At 36.5% G+C, this 21,132-nt stretch overlaps 1 protein-coding gene across 2 annotated transcripts in view; it reads right to left on the reverse strand.

Moving 5' to 3' along the window:
- Positions 1-21,132, reverse strand: part of LOC139142591 (armadillo repeat-containing protein 2-like) — a 51,155-nt gene that overhangs the window by 18,588 nt on the left and 11,435 nt on the right. The window contains exons 2-8 of one of the 2 annotated variants that reach the window (XM_070712575.1): positions 18,575-18,930; positions 9,223-9,295; positions 6,781-6,831; positions 3,807-3,954; positions 2,689-2,887; positions 1,600-1,760; positions 41-225 (exon numbers count right to left, since the gene is read on the reverse strand). In XM_070712575.1, coding sequence (XP_070568676.1) covers positions 41-225; positions 1,600-1,760; positions 2,689-2,887; positions 3,807-3,954; positions 6,781-6,831; positions 9,223-9,295; positions 18,575-18,783 — 1,026 coding nt within the window. In that variant the 5' untranslated portion in view covers positions 18,784-18,930. The remainder of the gene's footprint in view (positions 1-40; positions 226-1,599; positions 1,761-2,688; positions 2,888-3,806; positions 3,955-6,780; positions 6,832-9,222; positions 9,296-18,574; positions 18,931-21,132) is intronic. The other variant, XM_070712576.1, reaches the window with a different exon arrangement.

Here is a 21,132-nt window from a genome sequence, read left to right on the forward strand (position 1 = left end):
ACTTGCAGATTGAGAAAACACAGGAAATATTTCTACTCACAGCCAGTATAAGTCTTGCTAATTTCAACATTAATTTGGGATTATCAATATCTAATAATCTGTAGACTGGTTTTAAGACGGATGATCTTCTCTTGACGCCACGTCCAAGTAGATTACCCTCTTCCAGCATCTTGTAGAGCAAATCACACTGAGTGCACAGCTTTTCAATTTCGTCGTCAGAGGGCGCTGTTATGTAAGAAACAAGATGGTGGTTACCCATGCATGTTGTGTCTATGCAGGTCAGTGGGGTTGCAGTCTACAATTAAAATTTCTGCACAGTATTATGTATGCACTTGGCAGTAGAGCTTTTCTTGCTGTAAAAAGTACTTTTCTTGCTGTAAAACGTGTTTCCTCCCATTTCTAGCACATTCAGTCCACCATCTGATACAAAGTAGAATGCACAATGGGGATAGATATTGGGACTCTAAAACTTTTACAACACTTTTTTGATCTACCACTTATGGGAGTGTTTCATTTTGAAGCTTATGGAGGAAATAAAGTTTTCAAGTTTTCATTCATTTATATCTATTTGTGAGAATCAAAAATTTCATTTTCCACCACAGACTTAAGACAAGGATGACCATTTTGAATAGGAAGTGTTGGAAAATATTGGGTAGTTTGTATCTCTGGTACAAAATTTTCCAAGGTAACCACCAGTTTCTATTTATGATTTTGAAAAGGAATAGTTTCCTATCAGAAAGTCTGAGCAAAAGTTGAAGTATCTCAATTTCAAGGCAGATACCACCTTAAGTATTTAAAACCTTTGTGTTCTTTTTTATGGAAGAGCTATTTGACCTTTGCCCCTGCTGTTCATTCACAGGGTGACAAACCATTGATCACAGTGGTACCAGATACATTACACGGCACATAGCTGTAACCTTTAATAATCCACTCCTTATTTTTGGTATACATTATAAACAAAAATTTTCTTGCTGTTCTCCCATGAGTATGTTGAAATACATAGTATCTGCCTTGTCCACACAACGCCTTGTGTACATAATGTAATGTTACTGTTGACTACTAAATTTTAGTCAGGACAAAAATTCAGTTACCAACAATAACATGGGACATATCACATATACAGGTAGTGATGCCAAGGTGAATGCCATGCATTTTACATGACCTGGGAAGTAGAACAATAAACTTGATTTTCCAGACAGACAAACAAATTCATGGAAAATACCACAACTGCTGCGGCTAACTGCAGTTGAATTCTTGTACAACTTGACCTCATATACACGCAATCTTAGAATAATTTTTTCAGAAGTTGAGTTCATCAGAGCTGAAAATATTTCTCCCTTTTCCCTTACACATCTGATTCTCCTAGATCCTACAGACAATGCCTCAATATTTGCATCAGTTAGTATGATGTCCTTCACAAAGAATTGTCAGTTACTGTACGCCAAACACATCTGACTTCAGTTGTTTGTAATTTTGATCTTCTTGAAAATTCACCCAAAAAACAGTCAGTCAGTCTACAGTAAACCTTATACATTGGATCTTTTACTATTTGTACACGAGACCTTATTTCAAAATTCACCTAAAAGATGTCAGACTTACATTTTGTTTTCCCTTCCATATTTTCTATGATTGGTAGTATGTGTGTATTCCAATAGAATGCATCTTCCGGTGTCTCCTCATCCTTCCTTCCGGCACTGCTGCATCTGTCACTGGCATATCCACTCTCACTTCTCACTGAGCTTCCGCTGCTGACTCTCTCACTGGAAACGGAAAATATGTTCATGTAGTTGTCAGAAAATGGCCCATTCCCATGGTCTGAAAACCCTTGGCCTGAACCAAGCCCTGGTTTTTCAGCAGACTTCTTATTATGGAGGCAGTTGGCTTCAGAAGGTGTTGCATGTACCCTTCCTGCCTTCCTCAGATGTAAATCTCTATATGTTTTCATAGGTCACCAGGGGGTCAAAGTTCAATGGGTCAACAACTCTGGCCATGCTTTGGTGTGGCCCCTTTCTTTTTCAACAATGTGCCTACACCTCTGGCAAGACTGAACGATCTACATGTATGTTATACCATAACACCACTCACATGGTGTGGTTCTGTTTAACATGTATTCATTACAGAAGGTGCCAAGACTGGAAGATCTACTGCTAAAAGATGCTTCTTTCCTTGCTAATAACAGGAAGCAGGAAAAGAAAAGACTCTATGGCAATGGATATTCCAGTCTAGAAAGTGCCCTATGACAAGCAGTTTTCCAGTATATGGCATACTGGGTCAACTATTCTTTTTGACGCAATAGGAATGGCATATTACACTATGTAAAATGTAAAGGAGTCTACACAGTCTTTTAATGAAGGTTTAGTCACAAGTCCAGACAATGTATAATACACTCTATATACTAACTAAACTGAAATCTGCTTCCATTACGTAATCAGGTAATTTCTGATTGGTTGCATAGCTTTGAAAGTGACCGTGTCTCATCAGTTGGTTAAGCACAAAAATTATTTTTTTCTCAAATCAACGAATCATTTCGGAACTGTCTGTTTGGTTCATGTACAATGTAGAACTTCCGCAACCTGTGAACAAACCGATAGTAGACTACACAATACTTCCTGTACCATAACTGAGAAAAACTTAAAAGGAAAAACTTTTAAAGTGATTGTTTGCTAGAGAAAAACTGATCATACTTACATTTTATTAGGCATCCTAATAGTACCAGCTGAACTTGACCTGATGACCTCATCCATCGCATCCTCTCCTTTCTCATCAAAGAAATTCTTGGTGCGTTCCTTGGGCCCGCTGTGTACCCGTCTCGGAAACTCATCCGGGGGTGACTCCGGAGCTTTGGAAGGTAAAGAACCCCTCCGGGAGGGCAGGGAAGGCAATGCTCCTTGATGGGAAAAAAGGCAAAACAAGGTTGGAAGTGGATTGATTGTACGATAGTAGAACGGTATGGAGCTGAGAGCTGTTCACAAGAGGTTAGAATGGTCAATACATTACATATGTAATATGTAGGTATGGTGTAAATATATACTTTATCTCTCATCAATGGGGTGGATCTTCAATGAAATTTATTCACAATGACAATCTATGTGCATTCATGATCTCTGTGACATACTAAGGTCTTGCCAAGTGCACATCATGATGAACTTTCATATACGACAGTGAATAGGTTACTCTTTGAACTATTTTCCTGCCAAGTTCATATGTCACCACTAGGTCAAGTTGCTTAGAAGACTTGTGGAAGAGTGACCATAGTTATAAACACTGAAGCATACAGTAATGATTGTCTTATGTATGTTTTTGGCCCAATTCTGCTTTTTACCGACCCGGCAGAGTGGGAAGTGACATGCCTGATAGGATGAGGGTTAAAGGTCACTTGTGAAGGACAACAATCAGTGTTTTTGCTAGGGTTGGGGAATATTGGTAAATGATTTGGGAGCCCCGGTAACATTTCTGCTGTCCCCTAATCTGATTGCATTGATATACCAAGGGGAACCCCGGTAAAATGACTGGGGAGCCCCGGTAACATTTACCGGGATACCGGCCTTAACAAAAGCGCTGACAATACTCTCAACTGCATGAAAATAATTTCCTTTTGGAAAAGTTAACGTACTGCATGGGTATCAGCAATAAGAACATCATGACAAATAACAATTTGATTGCATTTCAGACTGTGTTCAAAATAGAAGACCCTGCCATCCCTATTTTCTGTTCCTTGAGTCAGTCTGTACCACTGAAATAATAAGGCCATACCAATAGTTTGAAAGTGAAAGGGATGTCGGTAAAACCACCCTTGTTGCACTTACCTTCTCCATCCAATCCTATGGAGGGTAATAGTTTGGCTCGGATCGATCTCTTACCAGCTGATCTGTTAGGCTCTCTGGTTGGAGGTTTGGGCATCTTTGGTGACACATCGTTGGCTGGGGGACTGCCTGCCGGTATCACAGGGGGTTTCTGTGGAAAAATGAAATGAAATGATGAAACAGAACTCATTTCTGCAACTATCAGAGAGTTTCTGAGGAAAATGAAATTATAAACAGAAGTCGATTTCGGATATGATTGAGGAAAATGTAAAAGTACAAAATCCCTCCTATATGTTGAGACTGAACATCACATACAATAAATTGTTGATGCATGCTGACCATTCTGAGCTTGACTGTTGATGGCCAGAACTGGTAGTGTGGTCCAACACACGAACAACTTACAAATGCTGGTGAAACTATTAAAATATTAGCCAATGAAATAGAATCAAACACGATATAAAGATTTTTAAAGATGACAATAAACTCAATACACAAAGTTATCAAAATTAAGTTTCACCGGCACAATTTTGTGAAAATAAAAAAAAATTATTGTTCCCATTGAGTTAAGACAGGGAGGGTGGCCATTTTGAATTTCACGTGTCAGTAAATATAGGGTCATTTGCTTCTCTTGCTAGGTGTCCCCAAATTTTGTTATTGACTTTAAAAGGTAATGGTTTGAAGTTTCCTTGCGGAAAGTTGGAGCAAAGTTTTAAGCATTGCTATTTCAAGGCGCATACTACCCTAACAGTATTTTGGATATATCGTGAATGCATATGAGCAATGTTAAAATTGGTCGCACATGTACAGGAATAGTATGCAAAAGATACTAATCTACAGGGCAATACGGTCATGGGTATGTGATAATTGGTGTTATTCTATTGTTGATAGGTCTACTGGTATAATTCACCATGGGAAGTGTAGGCTCTTGTTTGCTTGTGTCAGAAGCAACGAACCAAGCACATGTATGTGTTGAAAGCAGATGAAGAATGCGCTTGAATTTGCATTTTAACAATAGAGCTATGACAGATGCATGCGGCGTACTTGTTCAAATAAAACAAAATTAATATCAATAACATAAGTACACAACTAAAATATGATGTAATCACAGAAACTGAAATACTTGCAGGCATAAACAACTTATTATAAAATAACAAAACAAACGCTAAAATAAATAAGAAGAATTCGCTATACTACTAAACAAGTCTAATGCCTGAAGAACAACTGGTATGCATGCATATTACTGTCTTTTTTATTAAATTATACTTTCATGAACTTTTGATGCACATTTTGTTTTAATGATGCACAGAGCCGTACAGCTAAAAGATTATCTGCATTCGTGAACAAAATAGTGAACTAGTAGTGGAGCAAACTAGTAGGAAGACAATTTAAAAACATGGCTTTTTGCATCATAACATGTATTGGACTGACAAGGTAACACTGAATTGTACATGTACGTACATCAAGTGCACTTGTTATACATAAAACTATGTGAAAACCTTGGATGGTGTAATTTTGATGACACTACACACTGTTGTGTGCACTTGTGCATTTATTCAGAAGTGCCCTCGTGATTCTCTGCAAACTACCTGTAAATGTACAGTATAATCCTCTGTGCCCTTCAGATTTTTGGATTCTGAACTCTCAGAGCTAATTTTACAAATGTTCTTGGACTTGAAGAAGCCCTACCACATGCAGATCTATACATGTAATACAGCAAGTGAAATTTGCCTTAGCCAAAAAAAAAGAAGTGAGTTGGTTACATCTCACATTAGCTTTTTTCAACAGCACACTGACTATATCTACAATATACATGTACATCACAGTGTGTTAGCTGCAGATCTTTTTGCATGCAGTGTTTTTTGTTAGTATTAAAGGTTAGTCAAACGCTGTGTGGACATCAGGGACATCAACTTCAATGTATTCTGTGAGATTAGTGGTACATGTACACATTTTTTGATTATACAGGATTAAACAGCATGTATGTCTGGTAGGACAAATTTGATTTACTGGCTTGGGTTTTGTTATATCTTTGAAAGCTGTTATCTATGGTGTGAAACCATTACAAAGTGATTCAGTCTGGGAAATCTTGAACAAAGTTTCCAATTTTGTCAGTTTAGCGACATGAACTTGAGAAGGAAGTCACTCAGACTCCATTGATACATTATCAACATACTTAAGAATTTGAGTGTTGTTGTACTTGGAATCCTAAGACAACGTAAGAACTATCGCTTAAACTGTTATGGTGCAGGCAATGTCATACAGCACTCTGTACAACGGTTAAAAGACACCCCATCAAACAGACTACTTATCATGAAGTTCCCTTTTGTGTGTGTCAGATTTATAAATCTTGAACACCTGCAGTGATCAATACACATGATATACAGCATTTGGCAAGAATTGGAATTTTTCCTTCTAACTGACTGATCTCAGAAGTCTACTCAACCTCATACTATCAAATATCACAAGCTGTAATGAATTTGCGTTTTTAAGAATAAGATACTACAGTACTACACAGAATAATAAATCAATGGCCTTCAAAATCAAGGGAAATTTTTGATACCCTTTTCTACAGAAATTTACAGCTTAATTTTGATTTTTATAAAATGACACAGGGACTTCAACCGACATTACAAACAGTGTCAGAAGCCATTTTTTGAACCATGGTCACGATTTTGGGTCACAAAGACGGAAAATGTGTACATTTCCATGTCATTGTAGTTCTGTCCCGATAAGATTAAATACTGTACAGTGCCTGTGTTAGGGATTGTGTTATCTCCAGACGCTGCTTCCTAGAGTAAGTCTGTAGGGTCCCATCACTCATATAAATTCAAAAACTGTGAATTTTCTCTCTTACATTTCTCATCCAAGAGACTGGCCTGTAGAGGTCACTAGCACAATCCCCTGTGTATGTTGTTATTTCAAACAAAATGACAAAAAAACCAACTGCCAACAAAGGTATAACAATAATATTACTCACAAAGGCAACAATTTTGGATTGTTTCACGGGAACTGTGGGGTCATCTTCATTCTGAAAATATTTCAATGCATTTGTGTGATAAGACATGGGATTCTGGCTGAGGTGTACGGTCTTTTGTGACACCTTAACCCTTTCACCACTATGTTTTTTCCCAAATCCATTGTTTTCTATGGTTAAGTTGGACCTGTACACAGGGAACTGGGGGGTGAAAGGCTTAAGCCAGCTGACACGATTCCACACTCCCATACCAAAGCTCACGCCACTAACACAGTAACAGGTCACTGCTTGGTTTAATACCATCATGTCTAACTCTTTCTGACAAAGTTGAATATTGTTAGACATCTCTTTTATGCCCATGAGATTTCCGAAAATATAAGAAATTCAAGTTCACTGTTATTTTTGTTTTTTCAAAATTTGTCAATCCATATTCATGAGACAATTGCTAGGATTTCAACAGATGACTCATAGGGCATTGGTCATATTATTCAACTTTAATAAGGTAGTGTGTGCCTCAAAAGTGAAAGACTTAAACTTTTGCTCAAACTTTCCTAAATGAAACTTTAAACCATTCTCATACCAAATCAACAATAAAAATCAGGGGTCACCGTACAAAGTAGCAAAACAAATTACCCAACATTTTGCGATATTTGAAATTCAAAATGGCTGCCATTCCTGTGTTAACTCTATGGGGGAAAATTTAATTTTGAATTTTCGAAAAAACAGCCAGAGCAAGTATTTCTTTCTCCGACAGCTTTAAAATGAACCCCCACAAGCGGTAGATCAGAAAAGAATTGTAGAAATTTGAGAGTCTGGCTATCTGTCCCTGAGGCGCGTTCTACCTTAATTGATACTAGTGCAATGTAAGCCTTTGGTAGGCTTTTATGGTAGAAATCATCAACACAGCATCTGGGAACATCGTCTCAAGCCTGGCCACAGATTACATTGCATAACAACACGCATGTAAGATTTGAATTAAGTGTTTTTGTCTGCATCTCCCCTTACATCAAACAAAAAGTGGCTGATTTTCACTATTTTCCTACACAAAGAGTCAAAAGCGACTGATCTTCCGGGATCACTTCTACCACCACTGTATTTTCTAAATCAAAGAATCTACATAAGTATATCACCTTCCCGACTAAAAATTGCAGTTACATGTATGAGCTATAAACAATGATATTAATATTTGCACAATTCTTTTATCTAAGTATAAAAATTTTAAAATCAGAAATTATACTGCGGTTCACCCCTTTGATTCCCCCATACAGAACATTGACTCTGTCAGACAAAGTAGATTCTCTGGTGCATAGATACCTGAGAATGTACTGAGTCAAAGGTCATACAGACACACTGCATTTCAGAACTATTTCCATTTTCCTTTTCAACCTCTCTCAAAGGCATTCTGGTTACTATAGAAACATGCGCATATCAATTGTCACTCAAGGACCAGTCTTTGTAAGTGCTTTTCATATACGTGTATGCAATTGAAGTCTGAAACATATACAGTGAAAATGCCACTCATATCATACTGGAGTAATGGAAACATGAACAAACATACAGGGCAAAGACATACACAACAGACAGAATAATATTAACAATGGCAGATCCAATTTTCTGTGATAGCTTAAAAAATAGAAAAGCCACAATTGGTGGATACAGAAATACGCCAACATGTTTATATAAATTTTACATTGATCTTATTTATTCTCTCCTTTCATTACTTCAACATCATTTCATTTCATGGTATTTAAAGGGCAAGGTTTGAACCACATTGGAAGAAATGAGGCTGAATGAGTGAGAATGACTTTTTGCACATGCCAGCAATGGATGAATTCTAATTTTTTTCATAACAGACCAAAGTATAATATCATACTTACTGCCCTCTGGTACATACAGACCAGCCACTACTTATGAAAAAACACCTTTTATTACAAGTTTGTCTCAAATATGATAATTTTTTAACTTTTGTATGACAAAGTGCATGATGTAGCTTGAAAGCAGCAAACATTTATAATCTTTTTGCAACATCCTGTGTTTTTTTTGTGGCTGACATACTGGACTGGGATTCCATATTTTTGGAAAAGGACTGCTGCAATACCCTGTGGTTTATTTAGACCAAATAAAAAAATATATGTATTCCGGTAACATCCTCAAAATATATGGGTAGATACTAAGGTCGGAAGAATTTTAAATTTTTTTTATTTGTCGGCTGAGACCCATAAAATAAGGTAAAATTTAAGAGAAATTTTGTGAAGTCTTTGAAAATATGAAAGAAATGTCTAGGGTCAGCAGGTTTTTCTGGGGTCGGTAGACTAACCAGAAACATATTTTTTTAATTTGGTCAAATTGGGAAGCTGCTGTGTGCTGTGTTCAATTTTGGGTAGAAGAGGTAAAATTTGAGTTTGCAGTTTTTCTTCAGGTGATAATTTTTTACTCAATACTTACATGTTCAAGTGGCGCTAACCTGGTCCCTGAAGCTGGTCTTGAATCACTGCCATCAAAATGACGAGCACCCAGACTGAAATCAAACATGATAAAAAAAGAGAAAAAAATACACAATGTGAATAATGTGAATACTCACATGATGGACGCTTTACTCACAAAACTTAGGCTCCATCTCTACAATACAGAGTTGATGAAGTTACATGTAAGTATGGGTTCAACTATGGACCCTTAGGTTTTCTCGAGGGTCTATGCTTTAACCTGATCCCTGAAATAAGTTTGCATTTCAGTGAATATTCAGAGTGAAAATGGTATCTTCAGGTCGTCTGGAATGTATCTATCTCACCAAGATTTTTGTTAAATTGAATGTTTATGTGATGCAGTGCTCTGTGTTGAGACTACTCTATGTACTTAAAAAGAAACATTCTTGAACTACAGTACTTGCATCAGCTCATCTCTGAAGAGCTGACATGAAAATGCCATACCCATAAAACTGACACTTTGAAAAGATCATGTGAGCAGCCATGGGTAGAGTAAATGTAGTCCTACGTAGTAATATTTTTTGTCCCATAATTCACTCTTCCTAAAGATCCATTAGCTATCTCCTCATTTCCAGTATGTGTGCAGTATTCAAAGTTGAACAGCATGAACACGACTGAACTTAACAAAGGCCCAGTTCTCAGTATCGGTCGTGGATATGATATCAGTCTTGATAGAAATTGCACCATATACATTTGCCGAACAGCTTGCACATGCATTAAAGGGACACACGATACCACATTATCATTCTTTTTAGATGTCCCCAAAACAGCAGGGCATTATCAGAAAACTAATTTCAAATGTGTTTTAGTACTTACACCACAGTGAAATTCTGTGATGACTCATATCATTAGTTTGATCTCCTCACATTGAATGCATTTATCATCTCATAATGCGTAGCCACACTCTGACTTTCAAATTTCATTCTAACTGAATAATATCTGTCTCCAAGAACATCATGAAATTCACTTTGAAAATTATTAATACTTCAGGATAATCCCAGTGTGGGTTGATTTTTTTATTGCAAATACTTTAATGCTGCTTTAAATTTATGTGCTCTCTAACAGCGAGTGTTCTGGGATATTAATAGAATGATGAAATTAATTTTTAGAAGAAAATTTATGACATTATTTTGAAATCACGCTGGACGTGATGATTTTTTTAAAGGCCATGAGTGTTCCCAAATGGGCTCTAGTCTTATTGTACTTGATGCTGTCATTATGACAATGGATGTTTATGAAAGTCACTGTGCATGCAATTTCTCATTGATTTTTTTTTTTTGGTATTGTAAACGACGTAACGTATATTATAATTTCAGTTTGCTATCTGTTGCACTTAATGTAAACACTGAAATATGTAATGTTAATGAAACTGATGAATGTATTTGCCTGTTCCAAGGTGGGCAAAACCATTCCATGCTTTGTCCCAAGACAAGAATGAACACTGCAAGTCTATCTGCTCTTAGCCTGTTCATCCCTAATTCCCTTTTAAACAGGTCCACACTCACTATTGATCACAATGGTTTGGGCCAAACCATTGAGGTGAAAGGGGTGAGCCGGTCAAGAGGAATGGCAGATTTACTGGTCCAACCACGATCAGTTGGTGGTCATTGACCTCTGACAACAGGATACGCTCACAATACTGCTTGTATTGTAAATATAAGTTTTAAAAGTATTCAGTACAGACCTAGATATATTGTGAAGTTGGTCTCTAGGTATTAAAACAAGTTCCATAAAATTGAACCGGAAACCAGTAAAAGACTAAGAACAAACTGCTTGGACAGGGAAAAATTAACAGTCACCACTGCTGTCATAAATGAGTGATGCATTGACACCCATTAATACTTCCTGCCAGGGAAAATTCATAAAAAAATGGTTTTTATTTGGATTATACCAGCAATAAATCATAGCCAAACAGAAATGAAATATGAAGCCATATGTTTACTGTATAAAGAAACCTCACACAGTAAACACACGAAATGGATCTGTATATTTGTACAGCCTAGCCTGAGGTGGTATTTCGTATACATGCATGTATGTATATTTTCCCCTACAATCATTTCAAAGTTTATTTTCCATCGAACGGAAGACGTAAACTTCATATGGTTCGAGGTTTACATTCATTTCTCTCTGTCTTTCCTGTTTTAGAAAACTACCTTCAAAACAAACAAACTGATTATAAATTAATAATAATTTCTGGTTATTTCCCTCAGCAATACCATGAATAATGAGAAATGACATTTTCAGAATACGACTATTGACTTTATACAGCAATCAACAAGATTTATTACAAAGAGCTCCAGGCGTCTCTCAGGACACCCTAGCACAAACGTCGAAAAATTTATTGCTTTTGATTGCTTGCATTAATTTTTCTATTTGCACAAATTTCTCAATGAAGTGAATAAAACATGTTTTCAAAATCTTGACAGTTTACAGTGTTTGGATGTGAAGCATGCTAATTTAAAGAAATTGTAAATGTATGAGAGCGTTATTGAACTGGTAATGTAATGTATATACCATAGTAACCTGTAATAGCCAACTCACTATGTGGTTCTCATAAAGTTAAATTTAGTACTTTTCTTTCCATTAGATAAAGTAACAGTATACACTCCAGTTTGCTGTGTACCGGTACTTTGTAAACACACACGCACCAAAGCAACCAATTAAAGAGAGCCCAAACCAATTTTTCAAAGACTATTTTTCTGAGCAAATTGCCGAGACAGTGTGGTGATTTCCCAGGCGTATACTCCACAACATCCTTTGGGAAATACGATGCTATTTGCCAAGCCATCACTCACACACCGATATTTGGAATCAATCATAATTGTATTCTCTTCAGTGTTGAAGTGGCTGATAACTTTGTGTTCAGTAAAGAAAGGTCTGAGCCATGGTTCAGTAACAGTATCAACACACATGGCATTGGTTTACCATGATGGCCAATGCATTCTCAATATCTCAAATGTAATTTTGAACAGGTTTTTTTTTGTGCTGGTGTTAAAATGGGAGATGTGTGAAGACACGTACAATGTATGTACATACCCTTGGGAAAGAAACAACTTCAGTACAGACAGATTTGGTCTTACAATTTTAACACACAAAAATTTAGTTTGCCACAGTGCTCAATACACTAGCCATATTCTGACTACCAGTATAATTTTGAAGAGTTTTTATGGAGGTATTAAAATTGGAAATTGACTATGTAACATACACTATCATGCATTGACATATCCTCTAGAGGGATGAAACAGAACAGCAAGACTTAAGAGTACTGGGTCCTCATGGAAGAGTTTTTATAAATCACAATAATCTTAGGGGGGTCAAGCTGCTTCAAAAAGCTAGGAAGGCCCCCTAAGAAACCTTGATTGCTTTTGCAATGAAGGTTGGGTCCAGTGTGCTTCAGGTGCACCTACAGAGTTTTTGTACTGATGCTCGAGATACATGTAGTATGTTCCTTGGAATGATTTAAACTTTTGCTCAAAACTTTCTAAAATAAACCAACTATTCTCTTAAAATAGCAAGAATAACAATCAGGGGTCACCTTGCAAAGTTTGGCAGCATTACATCTCCACAATGGCCAACAATGATTTTGAAATCCTAATTTCTCTTCTGCACAATTTAGTGAATCGTCTCCCTTATATTGGGAGGAAAGAAATGACAAACAATATCACAACGCATTGGTTTACAATGCTTAAATCTAACACCCATTAATGTCAACTTTATTGAGTAAATTCGAATTACTACTGGTCAAAGAATATTTGATGATTAATAAGAAACCTATATTTACAAAAAAATTAATAATTAATGCTTCTGGCTGTTAATTAGCATGTTCTATTCTGTGCTTGTTGAACAAGTGTGCAAATATTATAAAGTTGCCACTGTTACGACTGTAAATTTTCACTACAAATTTTACACTTATCGCATCTTTTAAATCTGATATAAGTGTTACTTACGGCCTGCATCTCGCATCCACAGTAACCCCCTACTTAGACACTAACAATTGTAATGCTATCAACAAAATATTCAATAATGATTCACCATTGTGAGATACATGATACTCACTTCTGTCTGCATATAACAGAGGCACGGAGTAATACTTCAATCCTCAAATCTTGAAAAGTGTAAATTTAATCATGCTACGGTTGAAATTATGTATGCAAAAAATGCCAAGACAATCCCTATCATCAGTGAAGTTTAAAATGCCAAATTTGGTGATTTTTTTTTTCAAAAATTACCAATTATCATGGACTGATCATGCCTGTACATTAATTTAATGTCAGAATTGCAATTATATGCGGTGTGGAAGTATCGTACAATATGCATCCATGCATGCATGGCATGGTTAATTTCCAAGGGGCCTACATGTTATTAACTCTAAGACCGAAGATGAAACCGAAACAATTTCATTGGGAATTGTAAACTGTAATTAATTATCTACTTTTCACCAAGGTCTGTATACTCAAACTCATCAAAGAAAACCATCTGAGTGATCGAAAACAACTACAACAGTTGTCCTTGCTTTGTAATTTAGTTCAATCACAGACCCAAGAGTGAAATTTAATTTGCCTCTAATATGTGTGTTGAAATACATACTATTTAGCCTAAACGTAAGTAATGAGTTGTGTACAATACAGAGCAAGGCCTTTGCTGACAAATGAACACCACCAGAACTTGCAGAAGCCAGAATAAGATTGAGTTGTCGACAATAAAATGGGATACACATACAGAATATGGGCTGGGTACCACACATTTCGACATAATTTTAGTTGTAGAACAAGAAAATGTATTTTACAAACAGAACACTAATACTGGAAAATACATCAACACTTGAAGCTGATGGCTTTTAAGGAAAAACATGGGTTTTTTGAGATTTTGAAAAATGAATAGGTACTGAAAATAATAGCTATGCATTCATTCATAACAGTCATACATGTATGCTTGCATGTTGACAACCCTGAAACTTTCAAAAATTAATGCAATGAAATTTATTAAAACTCAAACAGGTACACGTTCTGGCTTGTCAAAGCCTAATTCCTCCTAGAGGGTTACCTGGTATAGTGATAAAAAATAATGGCATTTGTTGTTGAGCTGATAAAGGAAGTCACAGTAGAAAATGGCTGAAGTCTTCTACATTGTATTTGAGATAAGTGCCAGGGAAAATTACTGACTGAGCCAAACTTAAAATGAATTATGCACACTACCTTGAGGTGTGAGGATAAAAGACTTTACAGAGCATCTTGTAGATAACAGTAATATTCTGTGTGTTTTTGAAATTATAGCCACTAGAAAAAGACTACAGTACATCTAAATGCACTCTCACTGCCATCATGCACTGGGAACTACAGTGAAATTTCAGTAATTTGAACATTTATCAATATGTTAGTGTTGGTCCTTTACAAGTACCAGTAAACCCATATAAATAATCATTTTGTTTTCCAACGTCTTTGCTTAAATGATGTATGCTCTATTTTCAAACATAATTATTTTCAAAATAATTTTGCATATTGACATTATATCAGGGGTGGGGGTTTTGCTTAGTAGTTCTGACTGTGATCATGTTTTCACTCAGTGACTAGTGCCATACACTGTGAGTTTGAATCCTATCGAGAAATTACAGAATTGCCAAGGTCTTACGGATTACCAAGCTTTACACATCCATTGCTCAATCTAAATTCACAACAAAATCACACAGTGACACATATGGCTATTTGCATGTACAAGTATTAAACACTTCACAGTCTGAGATCAGTTTGCTAAAACATACATATTGGCATTTTTTACAAAATATCATAAATCTTTGCACTGCCGCATCACTCTTTCTGGCTATCACAAAAGTTTTTGCAAATTTGAATGTGTAATTCAAGAAAAGCAAATAAACATTGCATCGGTGATGGCTTAACGGTTGATGCAGCTTGAATATAATGACAGGTCTGGGCCGGGGGTCTGGGTCATACATGTACCATGGTGTTGAGTGTGTGAAGGACAACAGCAAACTCAATGTGATAGTAATCAAATTTCATATAACTTAAAATAACATTGATAATTAGAACACTGATGATTCCCATTGTTGCCTGATTGCTAAACTGATTCTTTGCCCAAAAGCAATGATCATGATTTACATACATGTGCCTTTCTCAGCATGAAATGTCCAGCTCCATCAAGATCATAATGACTGTATTCAATTCTGTTCACTGACTAATATGCAATTCTGATTTCACCCATTACATGTACCCAATATTGATGGCTCTCTCAAGTAAGGATTATATTTACAAACATGCAATATATTTCTCTATAAAATAATTCACTTACAGCTTTTGTAAACACCTTTATGAATCGAATGAATTGCAATATGGTTACAAGTACACAACTGTGAAAAGTAAATGACAGCCGAGTTTTTGACTTTGTGAATTCAGAGATTTGCATTACGTTGGTGTAATTTTTCAGTACATGTGTACAGTACACATGGTTTTCCACAGTATAAATTGGCCATCACTCCTTTTTTTCTAGCATTGAGAGCACTGGTACATGTATGTTGTGTGAAATGCGATCAATCTGAACCAGGGTTCTGGCAAAAGCTCGATCTCATTAAAATTAGACGTAGAGATGGCAACCTGTTCACCTTTGCTTGTCCTTTGCTGTTTCATGTACATAGCCAAATGGACATGTAATAGTATACAGTATTAACCCATTGAGTGCTGTAAATTTTTCCCACCAAAATTTTAGTGCAAGAGTTTATCAATTTTTATGAATTTTTCTATAACTTTTTAATAATTTTGGACTAAATGGACATTGCATTTAATTGGCTAAGGTTTTTCATGCAAATTTTTGCAAAAATCTGATAAAACTGATTATGGTTCATTTTATAAAGGTGACAAAAATTGACTTTGGCGCTCAAAGGATTAAAGCTGGCAGACTAAAATGTTGACTGGTAGGCTGTTGGAAACTAAGGCTGGGCTAGTTATCTTTTTGCTACTAGCCCACTGACGTGTGAATCTGAAAATGAATTGCTCATTCCTTCGAGGCACATTGTATTGTGTTCTCTATCTTTCCATAATGGATGTACTGTTTGGTGTGTTGAAACACTTAGACACACATCAAGTGATAATAAATACCATTTGTGATATCCTTAAAGAAATTCCTGAAGAAGTAGACCTTCCATACCTCTTGTCAATAGGCTGACAATGCTGACATTATTTCACTTTTGAAGTCATTACACTGAGTGGCTGGCAATTTCTTATATTTATTACTTCCATTCCACAGTCTATAGGGGTTAAGCCCTAACCATCAAAATGTCACCTATCATTGTCTGAAAAACACTGCCTTTGATCACAATTGCATTTAACTTAGAAAGTGCCTCGAAAGTGAAAGACCTACAACGTTCGCTCAAACTTTCCTCAACCCATTCTCTTTCAAAATCAAGAATAACCCTTGAGGGTTGACCTGCAAAATTTGGTACCAGAGAAACAAATTACATGTACCCATGATTTAGTGATATGTATTTGAAATTCAAAATGGCCACCATCCCTGTGTTAACTCTATGAAAAAAAATAAAATTTTCAATTTTGGAAAACCTGAGACATCAAAAATTTTTCTCACACCAAAAGTTTTAAAATGAGCTCCCAAAACTGATAGATCAGAAAAGAGTTGTAAAAGTTTGAGAGTCCGAAAAATTATTGTCCTCCAGGTTCTTATATGTAATTATTGTCCTCTGCTCTTAAATGTACAGTGTATGTAGATATGAAGTAAGTTAAACTGGCAAATTTTCCTTTTATTTTATATTATTAAAGCCAAACTGTTGACATGTATACTGTAAACAAATACATTTCACTTCATTGGTTGGTTTTATACATCCTGACACCTGGCAAAGCAGCCACTCAGCCAATCAGGAGCTGTCAGAACTGATATTTAAGAAAAAGACATTCACATCAGGTAATGCTCAAGGTATTTATTAAACATTTCAGGCTTTAACTCCACTGTATATTGGTAATTAGAGTTCGTTTCCACGAAAGAAACTGAGAAAGTTTACAGCAATACACACATTTCACCCTTTCACCACCATGGTTTGGCCCAAACCCATTGTTATCAATGGTGAGTGTGGACCTGTTTACAGGGAACTGGGGTGAACAGATTAAATTTAGGTGGACACATTTACATGTATAATGCATACAAATGTATGAACTGGTACATATATCTGGCCAAGAGCAATTGAGATTTTGTAGGTGAAAAATTCAGATTATGATCTTTATTGCCAAAAGCATATTCAGATTTTGTGTCAGTTTCTTGGCAAAGAATTTTCATTTTACAACTCACCTTTCAAAACAATTTTCACACCTGGTGTATTCTGATCAGCAGAGATACACACACTGAACAAAGGCTGCATTGTTGTACAGTGATTTATTTGACTTGACAAGGGAGTTGCAGTCCTATGTCAGTTTTTTTCAAGGGTCTCATCATACATTACATTGATTCATTGTTATTTGCTCATGGGCGTTGTCTTTTTTTTCTTTCAATTATAGGGCAGTTTTGCGAAAGTACGCTTAACCTTGAAGGCAATATTCTTGATTAACCCTCTGTATCCTGGAATGTCCAGAGTTTTATAGTGTTACTTAGCACTGTCAAATTTTCTGAAGTTGTACTATTAAAATCTTGCTACTATGACACTGTCATGCCATGTCCTTTTGGCAACAATGTACAAATTTTGTCTTTGCTATTCATTGCCTGATTATTATTATACAGGGTATATGTTGTGTCTGGTACACAGATGACAATGTGTTTGCTGCATCATCCTTTTCTCCAATAAGTACATATACGGTGCAATACAACATATTAACTTTGCATACATAAGGACACATAATGTACATAAATATACCAGTATATGTACCAGTATATGGATGGTTCAAATGCAGCCATCTTATGATTGAGAGGTGAAAAAAAGAAGCTGTATTTGCGAGATAGTACAGGTTGAGCTATCAGCTATACAAAATTTCAATAGACATTTATGCTGTAATGGCAATAAACCATCAGAGCTATGGATATACCACTATTGCTTTCACTATTGCTCGTGCACATCTGCCATGAACTGGTCAAAATCTCGTGGTTTACCCTTGCTGGATGTGGTTTATAGCTTAGATATGCCATGTCTTTGTTTGCAAAAGTGGACATGAGGCATATACATGTACAGGTTGTGTTGACATGATGAACACTAGACATTTCAACATGGTCTTAGGCTTAGAACAGTAAGACTATTTTTAACAGACAAAGTAAAAAATACTGGAAAACACATCAAAATTACACACAATGGATCTTTGCAACAAACTCACCTGAATGCCGAGGGAGGTCTGGCATCCGGAGCTCGGCTTGTGTTTCCACTGAATAAAGTTCGTTTGCTATCTCTTGGTGTGTATGGACGGTTTGTTTTTAAAGCTCTCACAGAATGTCTGGCTTCATTGATAATCCTAGAACTCAGTTTCTTGTCGGTAGGAACCTCGTAGAAAGGCGCGTCTGGGTTCTTCTTCTTCTTTCCACTCATGGTGGTGAGGGAAAAAAATGGTCGACACACAGACGAAAGTTTTTGCTCTTTGAGTGTCCTTTTAGAAAATGTAGCTATTGGTTCACGTTGGGGAGTTTTCGATTCTCTGCATAACTAGTTCTCCTAGGTATTTATAAGTTAATAAATCTGAAAATTAGAGAAACAGAGAGAAAGAAGGAACGTAAATACATGCACATATACTGCAACTCTCACGATGGATGTGTATGAATTTAATAGCTGCTTCCTTTGCTACAATGTAAATGTAGCGCACTTCTGCTGAGGTGGCACTCCAGGTTAAAAATTCACAATTACGAGCATGGGTCACAAGAATCTGTGGAAAATCTCTGTTTGATAACACTTGAATGAGACAGAAACATTTAACTTATAGACATAAAATCATTCATCATTAAGACAGTGTAACAGTAACAGTATTTTCAAAACTTAAAATAATATTTGCTACTTTCCAAAAGAAATTTTACAAGTGGCCGTTAACCACCAGAAGTGGTATTGACTGTACACATGAAGTGAAATCCCACAGGCGTAGTTATATCTTTGAAGGTTCCGAGCCTGCCACAAGCAATAGCTGTACATGTATATGATCGATTGCCAAAGGCTTGCTGAGACTTGAAGTCAGGTTCAAGCGGGCCTGGTTGAATTGGCAGCTGCCAACTGACATGAAAGAATTATCCCTAAAATGTCACCAAACATAAATGGACTGCAGAGGGATATTCAGATGAACTCAGATACAAATATGTGAACATTTGTACCTCACTTTCAAGTTCATGAACGGAAAGGGTTGTGGACCCACATCCCACATGTCTTCCTGATTAGCCCTACATGTATATGTGTCTCTGGTATGCCCACAATACTAGCTATTGTTTACGTGGAGGAAGTAAGTAGCAAAGCCAATTACTTCACTCCAAACACCAGCCAACTTCTTATTGTAATATTATAGTACATAATTATACATGAGAAATATTTTTCTAAATCTGTGTACCAACAGAAGTTGGAATGCGTGATAATTACTGCCGTGGGAACGTGCTTCCAATAGGTTGGTCACACATAGTTGAATGCACACTCTGGGTTACAGGTACGGCACCGGAAGCTGAGTTGTCAGTCAGAGGTCTACCACATTACCACTTATCAATAAAGACAAGACTGTGTGAAGTATTTGACCACTCAATCCACAAACCAAGGTGATGATATTTAGTTAAATAACGCTGATAAAATTCCAAAGGACAGAGTGTGAGAACCAAGAGCCAGCACAGTCCATGCATTAGGCCATTACATTACAGTCCATGCAGTAGGATGAACGCATGTAGCAAACGAAAAAGAACTGTGAACAAATGCTTTTTCTCATAACACAGGTCGTGAGGTCATTTTTGCTTTTGCAATGTTGAATATAGTGACTAATACATGTCTACCCAATGTCTTAGTTTCTGAGATTTAAAATGTAATTATGGTAGGACAAACTATGACAGAAGTCTATTTTCTGGACCACTACCCGGTATATCTGACAATTGTTGAAAATTTTTCCATCACATCTGCGTACACTGATCTCCGGCGTTAGATACATAAACTCAACAGTAACTTACCACTGTCAGACACACCATGGGTATGACATTTACTTGTAACATTTTCACTGACATTAATGACAGGATCATTCAACTCAGCAGAGTACCTGACTGTCAAGCTTTTTGTAACACAACCACTGGACGCCTGGGGTGATTTTAACTCATCCAGGATCACACGATAATTTGTCACAAGATGACAGCGTCAATTTGTGCAAAGACTTACTTCATCCACAGCAGTTATGGAGACTAGGACACGTATCCCAGTGGGCAACCATCAAATCATTAAACTGTTGCCATCCAGGGAAGCCGAATTCCAAACACAGATGAGACGAACTTGAATATGTGTACTTTAACTTGGATGAAATACGATATACATGTTTAGGTCACATGTGTTATTGTTGTTACACTGTGCCCTATACTTGTCCTGATATCTGATACAGGAAATAGCTAGGGGTTTCACAGGTACATGTGGCAGCTATAATTGGCTGTTTGTTGACACAGTTGTAAACTGTTAATGACTGTTTGTTTTTATTACTAAGTAAACATTCTAAGGTCATGTGTAGTCTACAATCCTAGCCATTACAGCCATTCTCTGCTACAACCAAAACTAACCATACAGCAAAAACTACAGCAGTACCATAGACCCTCCAATGGCAGTACTTTCTACAATAAACATGTATGGGTCTAGAAATTTCTTACACTTCGTGGACAATTTCCAAACATGCTAAGATTGGTTTACTAGCATTTAAACAAGAAACTGCCAAACATCCTAAAA

This window comes from Ptychodera flava, chromosome 10 (genome assembly GCF_041260155.1).
Source record: "Ptychodera flava strain L36383 chromosome 10, AS_Pfla_20210202, whole genome shotgun sequence".
Lineage (NCBI taxonomy): Eukaryota > Metazoa > Hemichordata > Enteropneusta > Ptychoderidae > Ptychodera > Ptychodera flava.